At 38.6% G+C, this 11,051-nt stretch overlaps 1 protein-coding gene across 3 annotated transcripts in view; it reads left to right on the top strand.

Annotated features, from left to right (window-relative positions):
- The window catches only part of ANKS6 (ankyrin repeat and sterile alpha motif domain containing 6), a 79,005-nt gene that overhangs the window by 17,369 nt on the left and 50,585 nt on the right, over positions 1 to 11,051 (top strand). For all 3 annotated transcript variants that reach the window (XM_069105679.1, XM_069105687.1, XM_069105682.1), the window contains one exon: positions 6,103 to 6,605. In XM_069105679.1, coding sequence (XP_068961780.1) covers positions 6,103 to 6,605 — 503 coding nt within the window. The remainder of the gene's footprint in view (positions 1 to 6,102; positions 6,606 to 11,051) is intronic.

The following is an 11,051-nucleotide window of genomic DNA, read 5'->3' as shown; positions in this document are numbered from 1 at the left end:
GGAAGGAAGGAAGGAAGGAAGGAAGGAAGGAAGGAAGGAAGGAAGGAAGGAAGGAAGGAGGGAAGGAAGGAAGGAAGGAAGGAGGGAAGGAAAAAAGAAGTAAAAAATAGTGTGCTTTGGTCTATATTCAGACACCATCAGTTCCTTTTCTGGAGGCAGATAGCATTTTTCCCCATGAGTCCTTTGGGGTTGTCTGGGATCACTGTATTGTAAAGATAGCTAAGTTGCTTACAATTCTTCATTGTACAATATTGCTGTCACTGTACAATGTTCTTCTGGTTCTGCTCACTTCGTTCTGTACCAATTCAAGTCTGTCTTCCAGGTTTTTCTTTTCTTTTTTGGACATATAGTAATAATAAATTTATTTTATTTTTAATTTACAGAATAAAACAAGCATTTCTATAACATAGTATGGTAAAAAGATATTGCACATAAAACTGCAAATCTACTATGTACAACTTGCTATTCTTGTCAAATGAACAACAAAATTATCATGTAAATTTTTTTTCTTTTTTTTCTTCCTTCCCACCTCCCCCATCCTAGAGATGGCTACCATTAGACACAAATAGGTGTATGTGTGTATGTGTAAAATTATTCTATATATACTTCTATTTATCAGTTCTTTCTCTGAGTGCAAATAGCATTTTTCCATATTATAGTTAATTTGGATATTTATAGTAGACAAAATAACTTATTCACTCAAAGTTGTTCCTAAAACAATATTGCTATTACCATATGCAGTGTTCTCTTGGTTCTACTCATTTTTCTCTTCATTATTTCATGCAAGTCTAGCCATGTTTTTCTAAAATCATTGAGATCATCATTTCTTATAACACAGTAGTATTCCATCACAATCATCTACCACTAATTCAGTCATTCCCCAATTGATGGCATCCCCTCAATTTCCAATTCTTAGCCAATACAAAAAGAGCTGCTATAAATATATTTGTACAAATAAGTTCTTTCTCTCCCCCCCCTTTTAAAATTTGTTTTTATCTCTTTGGGATACAGCTCTATCAAAGGATATGCACAGTTTGCTAGCTCTTTGGGCCTAGTTTCAAATTGCTGCCCAGAATGGTGGGGCTCAAACTTTCACAGAATTTTAGACAAAGAGGCATCATGGTCCCAATAGGAGACTTTATTGTCATTAATAGGGGAAGAGAAATAGCATACCTGGGACTAGTGAAATGAGGCTATTTTCTAACTGACATATTAAAGAATGAGGAATGAGGGGCAGAGATGTAGGAAATTTAACTCTAGCTGTATCATTCAATAAGAGGCAAGGGGAAGGGCCTAATACCAAGTCTCTGGGCTTATGTGCCTTGGCATAACTGCATCTCATGGTCTGGGGCCATACCAGTCAAATGAGTTCACAAGTTCTCAACATCTCATGGACTGATTGACCATCTGTTAAGCAAGTGTAAGATTCAGGAACGGGCAGAGGAGGGCTGGGGAGGACTCTTGGATTCATATAATTTTAGAGTTGTAAGAGGTGTTAGGTACTGTCTAGTGGCTCTAGCCCTTTAATTTTAAGGATGAAGAAACTAAGGCACAGGGTGGTCAAATGCCTTGTTTCAGGTCACACAGAGCTAAGACTAGAACCCATGTCTCCTAGACTTCTAGTCCAGTGCATAGGACTCGAGGAAGAGGAGGGAGTGTGAAAAGCTGGAGAAGTAGAGGACACCAAAGACAAATTTCATGTATCACTGTGTTTGCTTGGGGCTAACGAGCCCAAGCTGAGAAAATCAAGGCAGATGTAAAGTGGTTGGCAAGGAAGGGACTTGTGATTGTTAGGTAAGTTTTTTTTTTCTTTTAATGCCTTTTTTCCCCTCTTTGGTTGTGATTGTGAAGACTCAAGGAACCAGCAGGCACTGTGCTATGGAATCAAACAGGAATCCAGAGATAATCATTTCACTTTTGGCCAGAAGGGATTAAGGATAGCAAGTGGTCATGAAATACCCCTAATGTGGGTATAATATTAAGGACTTAGTTTAGCTATCAATACCAGCCTTCCTTTGCCGCCCATTTCCAGAGTGGTGGGAGGGGAATGTCCCATTGGATTAGACCCTTTGCTGTTGTATTCCTTTGTCCTATTGCTAAATGGAGATTTGTGCATCAGCCAACATTTCATGAACACTTAATCTATGATTCATTTTGGGTGGAGGAAGAGGGAGGGGTGAGCCCTGGGCTTTTGGCTGCCTGGGTTTGTGGAGGAGGAAGTGATCAGCAACAAGTGATTTTTACAACCTGACCACCACCATGAGCAAAGAAAGTGGATCCTGGAACATCTTGAACCTTTAATCAGATGAAAGTTCAGAGGGAAATAGGAACTGGATCTAGGTGAGACCCATGGATTAGGGAGTCAGAGTCAATTTTCCCCAACCTACCATTTTCTACTTGGTATCCAAATGCCACGCCTCCCCACACTCCAGTCTGTCAATGGAAGTATCTCCTGTATATAGAAAAATAGAGAGTTACCACTTGACTCCCAGTCATTATGAGGGAGGATCACAAATCAATCATAAGACTCACTAAATTCTGTGGATTTAGGTTCAAACATTAACAATCTATGTCCCAGTGGGAGGAAAAGAGTTAATGGGGCAGCCTAGGGCCAGGGATGGGTTTGAGGTTGGAAAATTAGGTGGCAAATGAGCCAGGACCTAGAGTTAGAAGGCCTGGGTGTGGTGGACAGAAGGCTGGTTTCCAAGGCTGATGGAAAATCCCAGTTCTGCTTGTTTTAATGCCTCTGACAGCATTGGTGTTTGTATAATGCTTTGAAGGCTTGCAAGAGCTTTATCTAAATTTTTCTTATTTAAACCTTATGATAACCCTGTGAGGTAGGCTATTAACCTTGTTAGAACTGAGCGATTGGTGTTTCACAGAAGTTTAGTGACCTGTTCAGGGTCATACAGCTACTGAGTGTCTAAAGCAGGACCCTGGGCAGGTCACTTAACCTGTATCTGACTCAGTTTCCTCATCTGTAAAATGGTGATAATAGCATATACCTTCCAGGGCTGTTGTGAGGAAAAAATGAGATATTTGTAAAATGTTTTGTAAACCTTAAAGCACTATGATAAATGTTATCATCATCATCATTATAATTTTACACCTATTTTTTTCTTTGTTTTTCTTATTTACGCTCAACATACTTAGTTCTTTCATTCAATTCGATTAGGTTATGGTTTCAATACCTGTTATTACCCAAGTTATCCCCTTCTATACTCATTCTGATCTGTTAATATTCCTCTTAAATATGGCAGGCCAAATAAAAACTGGGTCTCGGCAGGAGTAAGCACTGTGAGCCTGTTTCCATGACCAGTCCTTACAGTCCTATATTTCCAGACAATTGAATGGTGTGATAGACCCTGAATTTTTTTTTACTTAAATGTGTGCTGCAACTGGGGTTCTTTGTGCCTCAGAAAAATATGCATGTGTGTGTAATATGGTTTGAATCAGTGGACATGGCGGGCAGGACCTATTTTCTGAATATTTGGTTGTGCTAGTTAGGAAACAGGTGTGGTATGTTTGAGGGTAGGGACCTTGAGCTATCTATTCCATTTTGTCAGAAGAGCTTCTAGTTATGGGCTTCTACTAGGTGCCAGATTCCCTGTGGAGACACTTAGTTCTTCCCGATACCAATCAATCTATTTGTCCTTTATAATTTTTGATTTTTGTATGGACCTTTGATTTCATTGATCTGAGAAACTTTTACCACCAATATAGATCAAGGGCTATTCTGCAATTATAATCTCAGCATTACATGAGGTACTACCAAGATCACTCCACCAGGATGTGTCTTGAACCCAGACTTCTTGGCTGAAGCCATTGTTTAATCTACTATACAACAGCATCTTTCATCTTTCTTGATCCTGTTCAAATGCTGGACTAGGGCCATCTGAACACTTTACATCTGTTTATTACCCAAACATTGACTTTTAGGATTGGCAGTAGGGCAAAGCAGTGTAATTTGGAGGGCCTTAAATGCCAGGTCAAGGAGTTTATAGTTAATCTTTGAGTTAATAGGAAACCACTGAAGAAGCTTTTTGAGCAGGGGATTAACATCGCCAAACCAGTTACTTGGGAAGATTATTTTTGATATTTATGTAGATGATGGATTGGAGAGATGCATGGAAACCAATTAGGCAAGAAGTCACAAGGGTTGGAACTAGAGGTGTGGCTGTGTGACTGAAGAAAAGACAACAGATGTGGAAAAAAAAGATGTTTTGGAGATAAAATTGATGGGTTTTGTCTATTCATTGGCTACGGAAATAGATCTTCAGATGGAATCAAAGAATGACATGCTGAAAGTAGAGGCTTTGGAAGGTGAGTCTGTTTGTAGGCATGCAGGGGACTTTTGAGAGGGGGAGAAATGAGAGCAGGAAAATCAGGTCAGCAAACATTGTAGTTGAAACATGAAGCTATCATGGGCAATGACGGTGGCAATGAAGAATTCTGTATTTCTGATATGTGATTTAAAAATCCACAGAAGATGGAGGGATGAGGCAGAGGGAAGGAATGGAAGATAAATCAAAGGTTTTGAACCTGAGTACCTGGGAAATGGTGGTACCAAGGAGAAAATGAGGAGTGGAAAGCTGATTCAATATCATTCCCATTTGAATTGGGATAAGATATTTCTCTGGAAAATGAGAACTGAATAGCACCCAATGACACCTGCCAAATCTGTCATCAAACTGCTTGGCTCTTTTATTCTAGGATATTAAAGCACTGAGTGGATGTCATTACTGGTTAAACATTCTGACTCTAAGTTCAGCCTTCTTGTCATCTCACCATTGGCCAATCTTGGGAAAGATTACTAGACTTTTTCTCATTCCAGTTAGAATGTTAATATACTCCCAGTAGTATTTCAACCACAAGGTACAGTTCCCATGTTCTATCTTTGTTTAAGATATATGCCTCTGAGCACAAGATTAATGTTTGGTTTTCTGACAATTTCTGACAATTTCAGTTACCTTTTCTTTGTGACCAGTTTTAACTTTATATTATTTTTTTATCTGTACTTTTTTCTTTCTCCAAAATTCTAATTTTCTTCTTAAGACAAGCCTTTCCATAATTTTTGTTGTTTGTTTTCCCAGGAAAACTTTGGCTTTTTCCAGGAACTTTCCCAAATTAACCCTTTTTACCTCTCTGTTTCATTTATTCCAGCTTCCTCTACCTTTTAAGTCTCTATAAAGGTATGATTAACTTTACAACCACTTATAGGTTGTTGTTGTTGTGTGTGTGTGTGTGTGTGTGTCTGCTTTGCCTGTGTTTGTCCTGTGTTCCCTTTCACATGGTAAATTCATTGTAAATAGCTGCCACATTTATCTCCCCTTCCTTTGTACCATGGCCAGTACCTGCTAGTACATTTCAGCCAATGTATTTAATTTATCTGCATATACATATGCAAATGGTAAAGGATATTGGAATTAATGGAACAATGAAATCCAAGAAGGGTTAATCTGGAAATTTTTTCCTTGAGAAAGTGGAAGTTTGATTGGGAAAATAACAAAAAGGGATGCAAAGAATCATGTATGTGTGTATTCATACACATGTGTATACATACAAATATTCGTATATGCTGTTACTGTCACATAGTCAATATACATCAGAGGTGAGACCTGAAGCCAGGTCTAACTGCCTCTGAGGCCAAAGTTCTATCTATTGTATCACATAGCTTTTCACATATAGTGTGGCATAGTACACAGAGCGTTGGCCACAGAGTCAGGAAAACGGGGGCTCAAGTCCCATTTTTGACATGTAGTGAGCAAGTCACTTAACATCCCAATGCCCCAAGCAATCTTCTAAGAAAAAAATTCCAGAGCATTTGCTATCTGCATTGGTAGAGGGAGTTTTTTAAACAGGTGTTCCATATCCCTATGAAATCACAACAGTTCTGGCCCAAAATGTTATATTTACAAATATCATATGTGTGTGTGCGCGCACGCGTGTGTGTGTGTGTGTGTGTGTGTGTGTAGAGATAGCTGTACATAAATGAATAAAATTGCATAAATGTGTAATTTGGCTAATGGTATGTTTCCTTGTCACTTGTTGCAGTGTGTTTAGCTGTTGTATTCTCTAATTGTTTCCCTACTCTCCTTACAGATTTGGACATATAAATGTGCTTCACATACTATTGGAAAATGGAGCAGATGTTAATGCACAGAACAGACTAGGGGCAAGTGTGCTCACAATGGCTTCCAGAGGTGGTCATCTCAGTGCAGTTAAGCTCTTGCTGGAAACAGGAGCCTTTGTTGACAATTATGACCATTTGAAGCACAGTGTGCTTGAGGATGGCAACAGAGGGGACCTGCCAGACCTAAGTGCCCTGATGGTAGCTGCCCAGCATGGACACGAGGCAGTGGTCCACCTCTTGGTGGAGTGGGGAGCCGATGCCAATTACAGTGCTAAGGCTATGGGTTGGAGTCCACTGATGTTGGCAGCTCTTAATGGGAGGGTGAGTGTGGCTCGGCAGCTTGTGGACAAAGGAGCTAACCCCGACCATGTCAACGTGCTGGAGAAAACCTCCTTTGAAATCGCACTGGACTTCAAACATAAAGAAATGATAGACTATTTGGATTCTGTTACAACTGTTAGACCCAAAACAGGTAAGGGCCCCTGTCCTCTTGTTTCCGTTGGCTTGTTTTGCATTGCAAAGCTAAGAAAAGTTGCCATTGACTTTTTGTTTGTTTGTTTAAGGACAGTGCATGGGGGTCTAGTTGTTGATAGCATAGGAGAGTGGAATGATCACCAGCCTAGGCCTGAAGATGTCATGCTAATGGGTCATCAGAATTCAGATCATAGCGGCAATTGGGAGCTATTGTACCCAGGGGGTGACTAGGTGGTGACTAGTGACTAGAGCACTGGGCTTGGTATCAGGAAGACGCCTGAATCAGGCCTCAGACTTACTAGCCGTGTGACCTTGAGCAAGTCATTTAAAGCTGTTGGCTTTCGTTTCCTCATTCATAAAATGAGCTGGATAAGGAAATGGCAAACCACGCCAGTATTTTTGCCAAAAAAACCCCAAAATGGAGTCACAAAGAGTTGGACATGACTAAAGTGACTGAACAACAGTGAAACTTGCACCCAGAGCAAATTCAGTTTTGGGTGGGTGGGTGGGGAGGGCATAAAACAATCCAAATATAGGTGCAGTTGTTCTGAGAGAAGTAGAAACCCATCCTGTTTGAGAGCCTGACCCTTGCCCCTATGGGAATCAGGGGAAAAGTGGACTCCAAGAAAGAGGTACCATGGCAACGGTAGACTGAGGTGGCAACTATTGTACCATGCAGAGGGTACAGGTCAGCAGAGGAACATGAAACTATGCATGGAGATGGTGGTTGCTATGGAGAGGAAAGAAGACCCATTCAACACCTCCCCTCTGCCCAGCTAATTATAGCTCTGGTCTTCTAGATTTCTCTTTGTAAGGCTAATACTTAAAGAGCTCTTTATTTAGTTTCTAACTACAATACTTGTTCTTCAAATAAGCTGCTACAAAATAGATGGTGGTACCTGGACTATAGTTATATATTTGAAATTATTTTACTTGCATAAGTATGACTAATTGTATCAAAAGCCTTTCAGCTACTTGCTATTAAAACCTCAAAACAATTACTCATTGTTACAGTAAAAATCTGACACATAATTTAGAGTTTAAGAAATATATATATATATAATTTAGGAGTTTAAGAAATGCAAACCATAGGAACGGGTACATTTCTCCCCAATCTTTAACTGTTCTTAAACAACAACAACATTCTATTAACTGTTCTTATTCTTCAGGCTAGTGTGGTTTTCTTCAGGTTTAAGTAGATCTAACTCACTCTGAATCTCTATTGCCCAGTCCACTAACCAGTTTTGGCAGATGTTAAAACTTTAAAGTCTTTCTTCTCCTGTTACATAAACAGTCTTAATGAAAGGTCTTTATTGAGGGCTAACCTTCAAAAGTCCATCTTTCCTGTGCCCTCCAACTCTGAGCACTCAGGGTACCTGACTCTGCCTTCTACATAGTTAAAAAGAAGCAGAATGCAAATAAAAAAGCAATTGTGGCAATATACACCAGCATGATTTCTATATGAATATTGTCTCTCAAACAGGAAGAAATTTTCTTTCTGTCTTTCTTTTTCTTTTTTTTGCCTTCCTGACTTTCAGTTCAGATCTCTATACTCACATGTATATAATGTTTTACACTTTACAGTATTTTCCTCATAACATCCTTATAACATAAATAATTTAGGTATTATCATTGTCATTTTACAGATAATATATCCTAATTTCATAGAGATTAAATTACTCCCTTGAAGTTAGAAGTCTAATAATATGGAGATATCAGGAGTCCAACCCAGATCTTCAGATTCTGAGGCCATCATCCTTTCCACTATGGCCCATATTCCCTCTAATCCCTAATTTTTCCTAAAAGTACTCCATGATATTTTTGTTTTTATATTTAAATAAATTAAAATTTGAATTTCAAAAATTTTAAATGTTCATTGAGAAAACTGGAGATATCCTGAGGTGCCACCAGAGCATAGTTATAAATTGGAGTATTCTATGGTGAGGCTATTAAAAATATGAGAGAAATCATCTGTACTAACATGGTGTTAAAAGTATGGAAAGAAGAGGCCAGTTTTTAAAAGTGTACGTTGGGAAACATTGTTTCTTTTTTTTTATTCTGAACTCAAGAAATAAAACAAACATTTCCAGAACACAATAGGATAGAAAAAAAAAGAGGTTGCATATGAAACTGCAAATCTGTTAGGTATAACTTGCGTTTTCTTTTTAAATATATAATAACGTTATCATGTAACTTTTTTCCCTCCTGCCCCTCCCAGCCCTAGAGATGGCTACCATTAGAGAAAAATATGCGTGTGGGTATACATATATAATTCACATATAATATATATCTGTAAAACCATACTATATATACTTCTATTTATTAGTTCTTTCTCTGGATGCACTTAGCACCATCCTTCATAGATCCTTTGTATTTAAGGTATTAATAATAATCAAAACGACCTGGTCACTCAAAGTTGTTCTTAAAACAATATTACCATTATAGTACACACCATTCTTTAGGAAGAGGCTATTTTAATGATTCTTCTTAGCCTGGCATTCAAGACCTTCTAAAATCTGGTTTAACAACAAACAACACTCTGACCTACAATGTCCTTTTCTCTCTCTCTGCCTATCCAAATCCTTTCTGTTCTTCATAGCCCACTTCAAACTTCACATCTTCCTTGAAGACTTCTTGCACCATGTAATATTTTCCTCTCTATGTTGCCCAATCAGTGCTGTATTCTGTCAAGATCTTTTTATATTCTGTCTCTGTCAGCCATTGTTTCAACTTTCCTTTCTAGTGTCATCTGCAAATCTGAGATGTGTGTCTTCTCTGCCTAGATCCAAGTCATTAACAAACAGTGTGCTAAATAGCACATAGACCAAACCCAAGCCACAACTGCAGCATTTCACTAAGACTTCTTTCCAGGTTAAAGTCAGACCATTAATGACTCCTGTGATGTGGCCATCCACATGCAAATAATAGTCATTTAACAAATGTTTATTGAATTGTTTATCTGCTTTGCTGTACTATTGTCTCACATCCCCATCTTTTCAATATGAATAACATGAAAGACTACCACATTCTTTACTCAAAATCTAGGTAAATGGTACTTAAAGAATTTCACTGACTTGCCAGTATCATTAGTCTGTCAAAAAAGAAAATGAGGTTAGTCTGGCGCAACTGGTTTTGGTTAAAGTCCTGCTGTGTCTTTGTGATCACCACTTCCTCATCTAGATATTTACTAACCACCTTTTAATAATATGTTTTAGAATTTTGCTGGGAATTAAATCAAGTTCATCAGCCTAAAGACTTCTGACCTTTACTTCTGTGGCATTTTCCCCATTTTTCTACTCTGTCATGTATCACTGAAAGTGGTTCAGCTTCAGGATTATTCCTACAACCTCGAGGGGGTAAAATAACTAGTAGGGAACTCAACGTACTAGCACAAGTTGGGAGAGTGAGCCTTGAGCCTGACTGGGCTGCTTAGAGATCTTAAGCAATCTAGTTTCGGAAAAGGAAACTGAACTAGCTGTAAATTAGCAACCAAAAGGTTAGGAGAGGAGCTCTGTCCCACATGAATTTTAAGGAGAATTCTACCAACTTTTTAAGGGGATTATTAACAACTACACATTAACACCTATATATAAACTGGGCTGCTATGCTTATATACTTTTGAGGGTAGCTGAAGCTAGAAACTTCCTACTTTCCCCCCTTTTTTTTCCTCCCAATCCTTTGAATTTCCTTTCACTCTTTGTATGGGTAGTCCCACCTAGAATTTTACATACTAGATGGTCCTAGCTAGCAGCAAGTAAACGAGGCTGGCCCTTTAAGAAAGAAGGGGTTTTTTTCTGCCACAGGAAGAATGAGAGACTGTTGGAGAGATGAGGGGTGATTGGACCAGAAAATGGTGAGCTTTTACTGCTTGTTAAAAATAACTCCTAACTGATTGTTTGCTGTGGAGGACTGCTGAGCTCTCCTTGCCTGCCTGGACATTCTCAAGTGTTTCCTGACCACCTGATGATTGTGGAATATCCTTTTAACTTTGAAGTTGCCTCTTTTTGATTGTTAATTAGTAAACATGTTTTTAATTGCTAAAAAGAATCAGTGGTTCAGTAAACTAGTTATTTTAGGGTCCTTGAATTCTGTTCATCTGGGCCTGGTGACTTGAAATCATCAGGGGTAACTAGGTGCTTATTTATTCTTTCTACTAGTTTGGTATTTTAATCCATCCATCATTTTTTTTTCCATTTCAGTCCAAAGATTATTCTTTTTGGCAGAATTGAGGCTTATTCTTGATACAATAAAGGACATCCTCAGCATGGTCCTTTATCACTGTCCTGTCTATGCTGAACATTGGTTCTATCCCTTATTTTGTGATCTTTTTGGCAATATAGCTAACATAATATTTTTTTTTTGTTATCCTGCATCCACTTCAGAAAGTGATTAGGAGGGTCCAAATTGAGCTAAAATTCAATAGGAGAAGTAAGCCCTGGAGGGA

Source organism: Petaurus breviceps, unplaced genomic scaffold, assembly GCF_028583685.1.
Source record: "Petaurus breviceps papuanus isolate PSGF00001 unplaced genomic scaffold, PetGlider_PUasm1.0 138, whole genome shotgun sequence".
NCBI lineage: Eukaryota > Metazoa > Chordata > Mammalia > Diprotodontia > Petauridae > Petaurus > Petaurus breviceps.
Note: the sequence above shows the minus strand (reverse complement) of the source record. Positions and strands in the feature narration are given on the sequence as shown.